The following is a 15,919-nucleotide window of genomic DNA, read 5'->3' as shown; positions in this document are numbered from 1 at the left end:
AGAAACTCTCCAAGAATGAACTTAGAAATGTTTGTAAAGGTGAAGTGAAGAATTTAACCTGTTGAGAAAGTAATCATGTGTGGTTTGTAAATGTTTCAAAATGGAATTCAACCTACTTGTAGTAGTTCTCATATCTGGACTTGTCTTTGTCTAACTTGTCTAAATTGTATTACAGAAGATGGATCTAAGTTTTTAAAACTCTTTTTAAATTTTTATTTTTTCTCTTTGAAAAAATATTTTGCTTCTTTTTCTTCACAAAAAAATTTATTTTACAGTTGGAAGCTATTAATATCAATAATAAAGGAATTTTCAAATGAAATTAAAAGTGTGTACTTTTCTTCCATAATATTATCTCACATAGAAAATCCAGAAATAGGGCTGCTTCAGGATTAATTAGTTCAGTGGAAGGAACATTAATAACTCAGTTTCTATCAGTTTTCCTCTGTGCCGTCCTCAATTTCGTGAATTCAGGATAGCTGAAAATCCTTCATGCAATATTTCTCATATATCAATGCCTAAAGACCAGAAAGAGGGGAAGAGAGTACATGCTTTTCTGTGTTCTTTTTTTTAAAAATATGTAAAACTTTCCCCAAAACATACAGCAGACTTCCCCTCATGTTGCCTTAACCAGAGTTGTATCCTTTTCTTTATTCATTGGTGAGGGAAATTGCTATGGTTAGTTTGGATCTCAATAGTTTTCAGTGGGGTTGGGGTGGAGGTGTTGGGAAACATGTGTGTGTGAGTGAATGTGTGTGCATAAAGGGTATTAACTACTGTCCTGCCAGGATGCTCACTGTCCCATAATGCACAAGACAGAAAGTGTATATATTTTTTAGTGATAAGGAAATTAACTTTAAACATGATTGCTTTAGGTAAATATATAATGAACCCAAGTTAGCCTGTTTACAAGAAATTAAATTTAATGAGAATTTATATTGCTTTTCGAAACTTTTCCCTTTTGCTTGAAATTAAAAACAAAACTTTTTTAGTATATAAATTTGAGTATGATGTACATTTTGATTAATTTGAAAACAAACTTTTATGTTAGATCATATAAATAGCAGTCTGTTCATCTTCAGGGATGTGGTAAAAACTCAGAAAGCCAGCATTCACTGAATCACTTCAAGAGTTCAAGAACGGAATCCCATTGTATTATAATTAGTCTGAGCACATGGATTATATGGTAAGTTAAATTTCTTTTTAGTACTTGCGCCTAGTGCAAAAAAAAATCTCTCTTTGAGCTTTACAAGGTAAAATATTTAAGGATGCTGTATCACTTATGCTTTTTTTTAGCGTGAACATAAACTGTAGATTAATTAAGAACATTTACATTACCAATATAAGGTATATATTGGAAAAACTTTAGTCATCCTTGCACTTTTCTCCAAATTTTCTTTGTGCCAGAAGAAAAATACTTTCTGATTTTTCTTAATGGGCTTGCTAATACTGAATTTCAGAGTTCCAGAGAAGGGAGGATGGTCTTTTAGGCAATTAAGTCATTCGTGATTTTCTGCAGGGAGAAGAAAAAGCCTGGCATGTATAGGTTGCATAAACTTCTCCCATGATTCTCATTTACATCCTGGTGGAGGTCCCTCATTTAAATCTAAGGAAGCTGAGTATCATTTACTTTTTTTGTGGTTTTAAAGTAAAAATCCAGGCACTAGAACAAGACTTTTGGTTCCCTGGTCACTTGCCTGATGTCACATTGCTTCAGTGGTGCACGTGGATGCTGTGTTGGAAAGCTTTCCCTGTTTTACAGCAGTAATTTTCTAACTGAAATCTATAGGGCTAGGGTTCCTTGAATGAATTTTCAGAGGTGCTCGTTTTCTTCAAGACAAAAATACTATAACTGTATGTTTTCCTTTCAGGGTTCTAAAATTAACATTAGAATATTCTGGCTCTTAAGGGAAATCATCTTATATTGAATATAGCCACAAGAAGTTGGTGTGCAAGTCTACATTTGTGTTTTATATATTTTTGACCCCAGGTAACATTGGGGAAATAAGAAAAGAGCAGAGGGGAACTTAATATATAAATGATCATTGGAGTCAGAGGAAAAAATAATGATGTCGTAGTGTGGCAGTTCAACAGAGATTTCAGAGCATTTTGATTGGAGCAATCTCAAACTTTGGGGCACATCAGAATCACCAGAAGGGCTTATTAAAACATTGCTGGACCCCAACACCTAGAGTTTCTAATTCAGTAGGTCTGGAGTGGGGTCTTGAGGATTTGCAGGTCTGACAAGTTCCCAGGTATTACTGATGCTGCTTTTTAAGCAACCACACCTAGAGAACCACTGGAATAGAGGAAGGTGATGGGAGAATTGAATTATGTCATGGCACCTGAGAGAATAGTTTCATCTCAAAAGAATCTGTGCTAGGACCTCTGTCGTACCTCTTAGGACCTATGGTATAAATGGTGATTTAATTTCAGGAAAACAATCTTATATGGACAATAAATTATTGTTGTTAGTTGGTTTTGTAATTTGTTTTTAAATTTAATTGTATAATTTGTTTTGCTTTTATAGTTATATAGTTTTATAGGGTGATGAGTTTGAGTTTTGTGAGTGTATGCATTAGTTTTATATTCTAATAAAAATATTACAATAAAAAATTTGTCCTATTTAGGGGTCTAAAAATATTTTCCTTTAAAAGGAAGAAATTCAAGTTTGTCAAACTGTATTAATAGAAGTTAAAGGTTGTAACTATTCTTTCCTCCTTTTTTGTGGTAATATATATGCAACATAAAATTCCCCATTTTAAACATTTTCAGGTGTTCAATTCAGTGGTGTTAATCACTGTCACAATGTTATGCAATCACCAATACCATCTATTACCAAATTTTTTTGCCATCACTTCAAACAGAAACTCAGTATTCAATAAATATGAACTCCCCATTCTTCCTCTCCCCATTCCTCACCCTCAACCTGTAATCTACTTTCTGTCTATGAATTTGCATATCCTAGTCATTTCATTGTTCTAGTTTGCTAGCTGCCGGAATGCAACACACCAGAGACAGATTAGCTTTTAATAAAAGGGGATTTATTTCATTAGTTCTTCAGAGGAAAGGCAGCTAACTTTCATCTGAGGTTCTTTCTTACGTGGGAATGCGTCATCTCTGCTGGCCTTCTCTCCAGGCCCCTGGGTTCCAACAACTTTCCTTGGGGTGATTCCTTTCTGCATCTCCAAAGGCCTGGGCTAAGCTGCGAGTTATGAGATGAGGTATGCCAAGCTGCTTGGGCTGTTCTACGTTGCCCTCTCTCATTTAAGCACCAGCCAGTTAAGTCGAACATCATTCATTGCAGCAGGCACGCCTCCTAGCCGACTGCAGATGTAATTAGCAACAGATGAGGTTCACGTACCATTGGCTCATGTCCACAGCAACAAGACTAGGTACCTTCACCTGGCCAAGTTGACAACTGAACCTAACTACCACATTCATATAAGTGAAATCATATAATAACTGCCCTTTTGTGTCTGGCTTATTTCACTCAAGATGATGTCTTCAAGGTCCATTCACATTGTAGCATGTATCACAACTTCATTCTTTTTTATGGCTGAATAATATTCCATCGTATCTATAAGCCACATTTTGTTTTTTCATTCATCTGTTGATGGACGTATGGGTTGTTTTCGTCTCTTGGTTATTGTGAATAATGTTGCTATGAACATTGGCATACGACTGTTGTTCAGTTTTTTGGGGTATATACCTTGGAGTGAAATTACGAGGTCATATAGTATATTTTGTGTTTTACTTTTTGAGGAATACCTTGTTTTCTGTAGTTGCTGCACCTTTTATATTCCACCAATTCTGTGTTCTTCTTAAATAAATTTTAAAAAATTAACAAGTTTCAGTAGAAAACTAATTTCAATTTAAAGTGAAGGTGAGCCTGAATTAGAGAAAAATCTTAACTATATATGTATTTTTTTATTTCAGTGCAATGTTATTACATATTCACAAACCATGTAATCATCCGAAGTGTACAGTCAGGGGTTTACATATCATCATATAGCTGTGCATTCATCACAATCGACTTTTTTCTTTCTTGTAAAAGATAACATACAAAAAAAGCAGTAAATTTCAAAGCACACTGCAACAATTAGTTGTAAAGCAGATTTCAGAATTTGGTATAGGCTACAATTCCACAATTTTAGGTTTGTACTACTAGCTGCTACAAGACACTGGAGACTAAAAGAAATATCAGTATAATGATTCACAGTCATACTTATTTGTTAAACCCCATCTTCTTTGTATAACTCTACTATATCAATGACTTTGATCTTTCTCCCAACCTTTAGGGTTATTTGGGCTATGCCTATTCTAACTTTTTCATGATGGAAGGGATTGTCAATAATACAGGATGGTGGATGGAACTAGTTGATGTTCCGGAGAGGCTGCCCCCTAAGCATTTCAGTACTTACCTGGCTTAGGAACCCATCTGGAGGTTGTAGGTTTCCAGAAAGTAATCCTTGTACCTGGAACCTTTGTAGAATCTCATATAAAGTCCTAGGTGTTTTTTTAGGGTTGACAAGAGTGGTTTTGGTCGGAGTTTGGCAAACCATGATGAATAGCAATATCTAGCTGAAGCTTGCATAGGAGCTTCAGACTCTATCTGAACCCTCTCAGCCACTGAGATTTTATTTGTTACACTTATTTCCCCCCCCTTTTGGTCAGGATGGCATTGTCAATCCCATGCTGCCAGGCCCATGTTCATCCCTAGGAGTAATATCCCACATTTCCAGGGAGACTTTCACCCCAAGATGTTATGTTCCATGCAGTGGGGAGGGTAATGATTTCACTTGTAGAGTCGGGCTTAGAGAGAGAGAGAGAGTCCACAGCTGAGCAATGAAAGATGTCTTCCGGAATTAACTCTTAGGCATAACTGCAGGTAGGCTAGGCTTTTCTTTTACAAAAATAAGCTTCACAAGAGCAAGCGTCAAGATCAAGGGCTTGGACTATTGACTTGGGAGTCCCTAACAGTTGACACAGTATCAGGGATTTCCCTGGTGGTAAAGTTTAATAGTTCTATATATATATTTTTTCCAATCCCTCAAGGGACTTTGCCACTACCTTTTTTTCCTACTTAATGGAAGAACTTGTTATTATCTGTACAATTAATCACCGACATTGTCTACACAAGATTCACTGTGTGTACATTCCCATGTTTTAAACTCCAACTTTCTGTCTGGTGTCATACATGAGTCTAATGTTCCTCTTTCACCATATTCACACACTATTCAGCACTGCTAATTATTCTCACAATAACGTGCTACCATCACCTCTGTCCATCTGCAGATGTTTTAGTTCACCCTGATTAAACATTCTGCGTATACTAAGCAACTGCTCCCCATTCTTTAGCATCATGCTACATCTGGTAACCTTTATTCTATATTTTATGCCTATGAGTTTCCATATTATAATTAATTCATATCAGTGAGAGCATACAATATTTGGCCTTTTCTGTCTGACTTACTTCACTTAACATAATGTCCTCAAGGTTCATCCATGTTTTGTGTCTCAAGACTTCATTCCTTCTTACTGCTGAATAATAATATTCCATCATATGTATATGCCACATTATGTTTATCCATTATCTCTTGATGGAAATCTGGGTTGCTTGGAGTACTTTTTGAAAAAAAAAATTCTAATCTTATTGAACTAATAAGTCCCTCCATTATTGTTGACTAGAACTGGTGATAGGAGGCCACTTGGTCTTGCTCTTGAATTTGGAGGGGAAAGTATTGTTTATTTCAACATTAAGTATGCTGTTCATTTGTAAATTTTTTTAATAGATTAAGATTAAGGGGATTCTCTACTATTCCTAATTTGCTGAGACTTTAAAATTCATAAATGAATATTGAATTCTTCTAGAATTCCTTAAGAGTATCGTACAGTTTTTTGTCTTCATTCTATTAATGTGGTGAATTACATTGATTTTTTTTATAGTACTAACTTTGCATTTCTGGGGTAAGCACTGTTTATGATGTATTATACTTCTTAAATATCACTGGATTTATTCCAATAATAATTTTTAAGGAACTTTTGGTATCTTTGTTCATGAGAGATGCTCACTTATCATTTTGTTTCATTATAGTGTCCTTGCCAGGTATTGGTGTCTGTAACTCATCAGCCTCACAGAATGATTTGCAAAGTATCCCCTTGATTTCTATTGTATGAAAGAATTTTTGTAATATTGCTATTTTTTTTTTTCCTCAATTGTTTGGGAAAATTCACTGAAGTACTGTGGTATTTGAATTTTTCTTGTGGAAAGATTTTTAAATTGTGGATTTAATTTCCTCATTATATATAGTACTATTCAAATATTCCATTTCTTCTTGTGTCAGTTTTTATAGTTATGTTTTTCATTTTCTCCATTTTATCTAAATTCCCAAATTTTCTACCCTTTGTGGTCATAGAGCATATTTTGTATGATTTCTGTCTTTTAAATTTTGGGGGCCTTATTTATGATACAACATATGATTGACTTCAGTAAATTCCCATGTGCACTTGAAAAGAATGTATATTCTACATTTGTTCAGTGAACTATTCTACAAATGTCTGTAGTTGGTTAATAGTGGTCAAATTGTCTATATCCTTTCTGACATTTTGCCTGCTTTTTCAATCAGTTACTGAAAGCAAAAGTCTCCAGCTGTGATTATGGAAGATACCTCAGTTAACTTTTTTATTTTTTTTACATGTATTGAAGTTATAATATGATGTAATACAAATTTAGGATTGATAATTTTTCCTCTTGAATTAGTATTTTATCTTTATGAAATGTCTCTATCTTTAGAGAGATACATTTGTCTTTGTCTGATACTTATATAGCAAAACTAGACTTCTTTAGGTTAATGCTTGCATAGTATATTTTACTGTTTCTTTCCTCCTTTTACTGTTTAACATTTTGTATCCTTATACTTAAAGTGTATCTCTTTGAAATAACATATAGTTGCATATATTTGTTAATCCAGTATGACAAGTTTAATCTTTTTAATCGTAAACTTTAGTCAATTGAAATTTAGGGTGATTACTGTTATTGTTGTATTTAAGACTTTCTGTATCACATCTGGCCATTTGTTTTCTGTTTATGCCATTAGCTATTTTTTTCTGTATTTTATCCTTCTTTTTGATTAGTCAGAAATATTCAGTATATCGTTATTTCTTTTCTTTCAGCCTTCTATTGAGCCTTTGTATATTATTCTCTTGGTGGTTTTCCTAAAGGTTAAACCTGCATCTTGATTTATTGCAGTATACCTCAAGTTACTGTTTTTATTATATGGCTGAGAAATAACAAACTCAATGGCAAAGCAACAAAAATGTTTATTTGGAGTCTTAGAATTGTAATTCGAGGCACACCATTAGGGGTAGCAACCCATATTGTGTCTTGGCACTTCCAGGCAAGGGTGTTTTAAAAGAAAATGAAGATTACATAAGCTGTTTGTGGCTAGTGGATATTTGGGGTGCCCAGTTGTCCTTGAGGTTGTATAGTTTACTGAGTTCACTATCTTATGGTTTGTAGTTTCTGGATGTCTTTAGGGTTTTGAGGAATACTGTAGCTGGAGGCTTTACGTACTTTGGAAGTTTATGTTATCTGGCTGAGATCTTTATAAGATACCTGTCTTCAGAATATCCATTTTAAATCTCTTCACTATTTTATTTTATTTATTTTTACAATTTCTTTTCAAACAATGCAAGAAACTGACAGTTTAACTTCCTTACCCTCCTCATTTATTTTGCTCTTATTGTCATATATTAAATGTCCATGTATATTATAAACGTTTTTGATTAGCATTTCACTGTATATAATATAAAATTCTAGATTGTCAGTTATTTTCATTCAGCATTTTACAGATATGATTTCGTTATATTCTTGGCTTCTACAGCTTCTTTGATGAAATCAGTTGTAAGTTTATTGTTCCAATTTTGATGTACTGGGTTCTCCCCAGTCCTTCCCTTTTCTCTTTATTGGCTACTTTCGAGGCTTTTTCTTAGGTCTTTGGTTTTCATTACAATGTATATATGTATGTTTTTCTTTGCTTAGAGTTTGCTGAGCTTAAATTGAGGGCCTCCTTCATCAGTGTTGGAAAATTTCCATCCATCATCTCTTCAAATATTGCTTTTGCTCCTTTCTTTCCTCATTTTGTTGATGGAAATTCATATGCATTCTTGCCTTTTGAATTTTCCTCTTATTTCTTATGTTTTCTTCTTCTTTCCTTCATTTAAAAAAACTCACAACTCTTTGTTTTATCATGGATATTTTCTATTGACCTCCTTCCCAAATATATAATCATCTTTTCTGCAATTATAGCTTGCTGTTAAATTCATCTGACTTCTTAACTTCAGATGTAGTATTTTCAATTCTAAAATGTCATTAAAAAGGAATTCTGTTTATCTGTGGAAATCCCCAATGAGTTTATTTTATCCTTTTACATATATATTTATTTAAAGCATATTTGTCAATTTGTAACTCTTGTCTGGGTCATCCTTGTGTCTACTATTGTCTTACTCTTGATTTCTTTTTGTCTTTATCATTTGTCTCTTAGGAGATAGTAAATTTTCAAGTTTTATTCTATACTTTATATATAATGGATACTGTTACATTTCACCAAGAAATTCCCTTTCCTTTTATAGGTAGATGAGATATAGAGCTGATCACATCAATCTTATTGGACACTGAGCTACGACAGGACTATGTTGCTATTTTAGTAAGACAGTGTACATCTGTTTTATCTGGGATTTTGACTCACTGTTTAGATGTTCTCTCTTCTTAGTCCTGAAATTTTCAAGGAAGTCCGCTTTTGTCCTTCAGGTTTTTTTCAGTCTAGCCCTCTAGACTCTCTGCCTCACAGCTGAAGATAACTGGCAAGAAATTGAGGAGAGATTGGTAATAAGCTTGAGAAAGGCCCTCTGTCTCAGTAGGGTGTTGTACTTAGGGCAAACCCTCTGACTGTAAGGGATTTCACTTGGGCTTCCCTGTCTCCCCAAAACTTCCAGATTTAAGCAAGCATCTAGAAGGTAAAGCTGACCATTTATTTATGGCCAATCAATTTTCAGTTTCTTACTCTGGGCCTATTTGACTGCTAAATGCTTTGCTATTTTTCAGGATCAAGAATTTACCTTGGAGGGGCTTTCTCCTCTTTGGAATTTTAGATTAGATGCTCTTTATAAAAATATGATTTTTAAGCAGGCCGCAGTGGCTCAGCAGGCAGAGTTCTCACCTGCCATGCCAGAGACCCGGGTTCTATTTCCAGTGCCTGCCCATGCAAAAAAAAAAAAAAAAAAAAAAAATATATATATATATATATATATATATATATATATATATGCACATCATCACTTTGTGGTGGGATGAAGTGAGTTTGAGCACAATTCTACTTCACTTCAATTCTTGTCTACAATTATCTAAATATTTATGTGCTAGTAACTGCTAATACTTGCTTAATTATCTGCTCAACATACTCTGGGATGTATCCAGGCATTACATTAAGCTATACAGTATTAAAGGCCCTCATTCCCATTCTGGGCTCCCTGTGTTTGGATTGTTTAAATGATCCATCCAGACAGGTTGAGTTAGATTATGTGCTACAGAAAATTTAGGTTCTGGACAAAATAAACCCTCTCTTGCTTTGGTTCCATAGAGTAGGTGAAGTTCTAAAGTACAGACAATGTCTTCCTTACCTGTGTTCTGAATTACCTTAATCTCGACCTCATGGGCTTCACTGTTATCTCCAATTGAAGCCTGGTTTCTTTTTCAGTTTCTTTAACAATTATTGTGTGTGTCAGTGCTGACCTTCAGAACTGCAGAACTCCTACTCTGAGTCTTAGGTGTCACACAGGTACCAAAAATTCTAGGGAAATACCAGGTTATACATATATACCACAGCCTCTCAAAATCTAGAAATAACAGTTACCACTCTGGGCTAATTGTGACTGCTATAAGAGTTTACAATCTAAGCCCCAATGAAGTATTTTCTAAATGAGACCTAAACTATATATTTTTTTAAATGACAGATTTGATAACTTAATCATGGCTAACAGAGTTGCTAGATAGTGAATTTAATGCTGCCTTAACAAATAGATCATGTTTATTAGCAAAGGGTTTCTTACTTCTGACTACATCAGAACCACCTGTGGAATTTGAAACACACTGAATCAGGGCTTTTGTATTTACTAAATTCCACGGGGTGATTCTTATGCCTAAACAGGATTAAGATGCGCTGAGTTAACACTAAAATTTAGCATATAAATGAGTGCTACTAAAAGTGCTTTACAAGTTTGTTGTAAGGAAGTTCAACATTCCCTTATACTTTCATCACACCCTTGATTTGGGAACCTGAATGTCTCAGTTTTTATGTCTGTAAAGAGAGAATAATATATTCCATAAAGATATTTATTTTTAAAATAATAATGGTTCTGTGATTCTTGTGAGGGATTAAACCAGATAACGCATGACAGCACTTAGTACAGGTCTGACCCATAGTAATTGCTCAATTAAAAAAATTTTTTTTGTTTTGTTATTTCTAATGGAAAGAACTAGAATTAAGTTATCTTGAGGCTGTCCTTTCCAAATTCCATCAGTGGCTTTTATCTACTTACTTTTCCTTTTTATACTCTTTATTTATATATAAATAAAACTTAAATTGCAATGTCAGTAAACATTTCTGGATGTTTCAGTATTTTGCAAATGAGTAATTTTATATTTTTATTATTTTTAGTAATAGTTAAATCAGTAAATATTGAGTAACTATTATAATGTAGTATAGTAGTTTAAATTTGATCATGGTCTATTGGAAAAGATATTTTGGGAAATGTTTTCTGTGACTTGTCTCCACAGTTTATCTATTGATTTATTTCTATGGGCAAGTGATAGGGAGGGCACTCAGTAAATAGTTCACTGAATTAAAAAAAATATTTTTATTGACAAATCTTCACACACATACAGTCTATACATGGTGTGTACAATCAGTCCATATATGGTATTTACAATATAGTACATAGTTGTGTATTCATCACCACGATCATTTTTTAGAACATTTTGCATCACTCCAGAAAAAGAAATAAAAACAAAAACAAAAACTCATATATTCCATGCCCCTTACCCCACCCTCTCATTGACCACTAGTATTCACTGAATTTTGAGTGCTATTTAGCAAAGGACCTAAACCTAGTTTAATGTTATTGATGGTCCCTGGACTACTAATAGTTACAGATACGAAGAATGTGAACATGTAAGGTGGTAGTGTACATAGTATAACACATTACAATTTATATATCACATTGAAACATATGTTATTATTTGATCATTGGATCTTGAAACAGATCCTTAGACTTTTAGACTTCCTTAGACTTTTAAAAAAAACTGTATTAATACTATTGGCACTAATGAGTAAAATTCACTGAGGATGGTTTTCTGAATTGGAATGTGCTTTTGAAAATCACTCTCCTAATCCTCACCAGAAAACAAAATTAAACACCTATCTCTTCTAGTCGTCTCCATCTCTGTAAATGGCACCTTCATCACTCATGTAATCAATCAAGAAGTAACTCCCCCTTTTTACCTTATTTTATTTTTTAACCTTTTAGCAAAAATTTATAATGTGATATAATGAATCCCTAGGTATCCATCACCCAGATCTAATGATTGTCAACTAAAGAGCAAGTCCTGTTTCATCTAGACCAGGACTTCTCAACTTCAGCACTATTGGCATTTTGACCTGAATAGTTTTTTGTTGTGGGGATGTTGCCCTGTACATTGTAGGAAGGTTAGCACATCCTTGGCCTTTCCCCAGTGGTTGTCAGTACACCGGGCCCCCCAAAATGTCTCCAGACAACCTGGGGCATGCAAAATTGCCCCTATTTGAGAATCATTGGCATACCCTCATTTGAGAATCACTGAAATATCCTCACCCACTTCTCTCTTCCCATGGCAGTTATTTTGACATTCTCTGTCCCTCATATTTAATATTTAATTCATTATTGTTTCTGTTTGAAAATATATATAATGAATCTGACCACTTCTCTCCTTATCCACTGTTATTGCCCTGATCTGTTTCTATTCCTGGTGCCCTCCACTCTGGTTTATCACAGTAGTCAGTGATATTTTTAAAATGTAAATTAGATCATATCACTATCTTGCTTTTAAAAAAAACCCTCATGGCATTTCATTATACTTAGGATAAACTACCAAAACTTTAATTTGAATTTCAAGTCTGTCTTTATGCTCTGTCCACTGCTTATTTCTCTAGACTTACCTCGCCCGTCCTCCCTGTGGCCCCTCACATAATTTAAAAACAAAAGGTAAAATAACTTTATTACCTGATGTGCAAAACTTTTCAATATGCTTTCAGAGTATTCATTAAATTTTATATTTTTTTCAGGTGTTATGAATGTAATGAAAAAGTATCAACGCTTTGTAATAAGAAAGTTTTGGCCCAAATAGTTGATTTTCTCCAGAAACATGGGTCTAAAGCACAAGCAAGTAAGTTAAATAATTGGTAAAGGGATTTGTATTAAAATACAATATTTCTTATTTCGTATAGAGTTTATAAATTATCTGAGAATACCTTAGATTTTACTGTGACATCTCAGTCTATAATTTGAGTAAGGGTGCCTACATTTTTAGGTGGCAATCTTGTGATGTTGTCATTTTGTATATACGAAGCCAATATGAGAAGTTAAGAGTGTTTAGTGAATAGCTCATGAACTTTGGAGTCGAACAGTCTAGAGTTTGAATTTAGGCTTCACCATTTACTGGTCCTGTGGCTTTTACTTCTTAGTTTCCTGACTTAGAAAAATAGAATGAAAATTGTATCTTGGGGGTTGTTGTGAGGCTTAGAGGTAATATTTTCAAAGATTTAGAAATAATGCATGTAAAAATGCTTTCATAGTGCCTGGCATATATTTACTAAATGATATTTATTATGTAATATGCTATATGCTTTGTTATCTAATATATATGCAAAACATAATACATGTTAATATAAATTAAGAGTGTGTAAGTAAAAAATTTGTTTAGTAAAAAATATTAAGTGCCTACCACATACTAGATATATGCTCTCTGTTTTGTATGTAGCAGTAAAACAAAAATAGATGTGGATTTTGCCCTCTTGGTAGTTACAGTATATTTGGGGAGACAGATAATGAAGTAATCAAATATATAGTGAGAACATCTGGTAAGTTCTACAAAGATGAGAAACAGATGGTAGTGATAGGTAACAATCAAGAGGCCACAGTGATCTAGAAAAGCCAATAGGGCTGGAACCTAGTTTGTTGGAGGATACAGAAACATGGAGTTGAGAGGTAGGTAGGCAGGTCATGAAAGCTACCGTAAAGAATTCCATGGTAAAGAATTTTTATTTTATGTGAAGAGGTGAAGTGTAACTGGAAATGATGAGTATTTTAAGCAGAGAAGTAACGTGGTCATTTCATGTTTTTTTGTTTTGTTTTGTTTTTTAATAAAAATGGGTCTCATTATCTAAATGGTGCATAGATCATAGGGGGTGAAGAGTGCAGGTGGGAAGATCATTTATGTGGTTAGGGCTGGTTATCGTGGTAGGTCCACTGAGAGACTAGCAGAGGCACTGTAGGAAGTAGGTGGATCTAAGAGGACTTGAGATGAATTAGATGTGCCGGGGGAGGGAGAATGGGAGAAATCAAGTACAAACCTCAGGAATTTGCTTGAGCAAGTAAGTGATTGGCAGTGAACAGCCATAGTAAGTTTGAGATGTCCTTTAAGCAGAATTGAACTGCTTAATAGGTGGTTTCAGAAACTGAAAAGTAATATAAAAATTAGCTACCAACTGTATTTTCTATAGTACAATTTGTAATTGTTTTTATTAGTTACTGCTCTAATGAGACAGTAATGGTGAAGAAATTGATTGGAGGAGGAACTAACAGAGGTACACCCAGGCTCCTGGACAACAGAAGATATGATTAATTTTATTATTTATTCATTCCACAAGCATTGAAGTCTTAATTTGGCCCAAGCACACTAATCATAGCACCAAATCTGCTTGAATAAAGAACCAGGAAAATGTGGTGATGAAAGACATCTAAAAATTGAGGAACTGAAGTTTGTCTTAATATTGTCTCCTGAAAACTGCCTATTAAGTTTGTTGTGACCTTAATCAGAAGATACATAGGAATATGATGCCAAGGGCAGTATACAATTTATACTATAATTGTATAAAGTACAATTATAGCAATTATTTTCCCTGAATCTTTTACCTGAGAGGTTCCTGAGGTTTAGAGGAAAGCCAGTCTGATTCCATTCAATTTTACAGATCTTTTTGAGTGTAAAGGGAGTATACTAGGAGGGAGCATGGGATGATATGGTAGAAAGATTATGGGCTTTGAGTCAGGGGGTCTGACATTCAAATTTGACTCTATGACTAGCTACATCATATCAGGCAGATTAAAGTTTGAGTCTCAGATTGCAATTTCAGCCTTTCTCCCTCTTTCCCGTGGTATTTCAAGGAATTGAGATGGTTTAGATAGTCTCTGCCCTTAAGAAACTTAAGATCTAAGAGCAGGTGTGAAATAAAAAGTATAATGATAATTCAAGCAGAATAAGATCAGTATTTTAAGTGTTGCTTAAAGTCTTTCTGATATTGAAAAAGAGTTGTAATGTTTGGTTTGAAGGATCTCACGAGGAATCATGGATGAGTTGACTTTCAAGCTGATCCTTACAGAATTAACTTCGTACAAGTAGAGATGAGGGGAAAAGTCCTACCAGGTGGCAGGAAACACTGTTATAACCCTTAATTGTGTTTGGGGCACCATGAGTAGCACCTGGAATGGTGGGAAACGGCCTCTTGAAATAGCTTGAGGATTTGTAAAGCCTTCAAGTCAGGGAAAAACGTATTTCTGAATTCAGAGATTCTCCAGAAATTTTGGGGGCAAAATGCCATTATCTTTGTTGTCCAAGCTACAGGATCTCTCAGGCAAGTTTTACTTTAAAAAAAGTACTCTAAAAGTCAGATATGGAAGTTCTTTTGAGGTTTATAAAAATGCTGGATGTGATTGTGCAGCTATTTTAAGTGATAATTGTGAATTCTGTAGAATTGTAAAAATGTTTGTATTATAACTCAAAAAATGAACCTACATGTTTTGTGTTTGGGTGGGAGGATAAGAATGATTTTTTTAAAATTCTTTTTATTTTTTATACTAAGTAAAATTCATAACCCTGCTGGGAGGACAGTCTGCATCTGTTAAGCAGTGCCTAAGCTAATTTCATGACTAATACATCTAGTATATCTTCTTTTCCATATATATATATTTTTTGCATGGGTAGGCACTGGGAATCGAACCCGGGTCTCTGGCATGGCAGGCGAGGATTCTGCCTTGCCATAGTATATCTTCTTTACACCGAGAATCCAGGCAGGTGTCCTAACCTTTTCTAAAAACAACTAGCCCAGCAGTTCTCAAACTTTTAGCTTCAGTTCCCCCTTTACACTCTCTAAAATTATTCAGGACTCAAAGACACTTTCTGTGGGGTGTGTGTGTAAATTTACAATATTAGAAATTAAAACATTAATTTTATTGAAAATAATAATTTCATTACATGCTATTACAAATAAGCATATTTTTAGGAAAAACAACTATTTTCCAAAACAAAATAATTTAATGAGTGGCATCAGTTAACATTTTTAGAAACCTCTTTAATGTCTGGCTTAATAGAAAAAAGCTGGATTCTCATTTGCTTCTGCATAATATCTCTCTCTCATTTTCATCCTTTTTCTTCCCTCAGCCATACTTATCCTTTAAAGCTTAGCTTAAATCCTTCTAGGATGCCTTCCAAACCCCACATTGTCTGTGTAACACACTAGAATTGCTCTGTTTTGTGGTTTTTAGCTTTCATGTATATGTGTCCTTGTGGATTGGACACTAGTATATTCTTTTTGAATCTCTTGTAGGTAGG

General features: G+C 34.3%; 1 protein-coding gene across 6 annotated transcripts in view; it reads left to right on the top strand.

Annotated features, from left to right (window-relative positions):
- The window catches only part of USP45 (ubiquitin specific peptidase 45), a 107,379-nt gene that overhangs the window by 17,300 nt on the left and 74,160 nt on the right, over window positions 1–15,919 (top strand). For all 6 annotated transcript variants that reach the window (XR_013176315.1, XM_077162478.1, XM_077162475.1 and 3 more), the window contains exons 4-5: window positions 1,080–1,183; window positions 12,378–12,478. Coding sequence is in view for 5 of the 6 variants with exons in the window: in XM_077162478.1 (XP_077018593.1) it covers window positions 1,080–1,183; window positions 12,378–12,478 (205 nt within the window). In the remaining variant the exon portion in view is untranslated. The remainder of the gene's footprint in view (window positions 1–1,079; window positions 1,184–12,377; window positions 12,479–15,919) is intronic.

The sequence above is a fragment of the Tamandua tetradactyla genome, chromosome 5, assembly GCF_023851605.1.
Source record: "Tamandua tetradactyla isolate mTamTet1 chromosome 5, mTamTet1.pri, whole genome shotgun sequence".
Lineage (NCBI taxonomy): Eukaryota > Metazoa > Chordata > Mammalia > Pilosa > Myrmecophagidae > Tamandua > Tamandua tetradactyla.
This window is presented reverse-complemented; position numbering and strand designations above follow the sequence as displayed.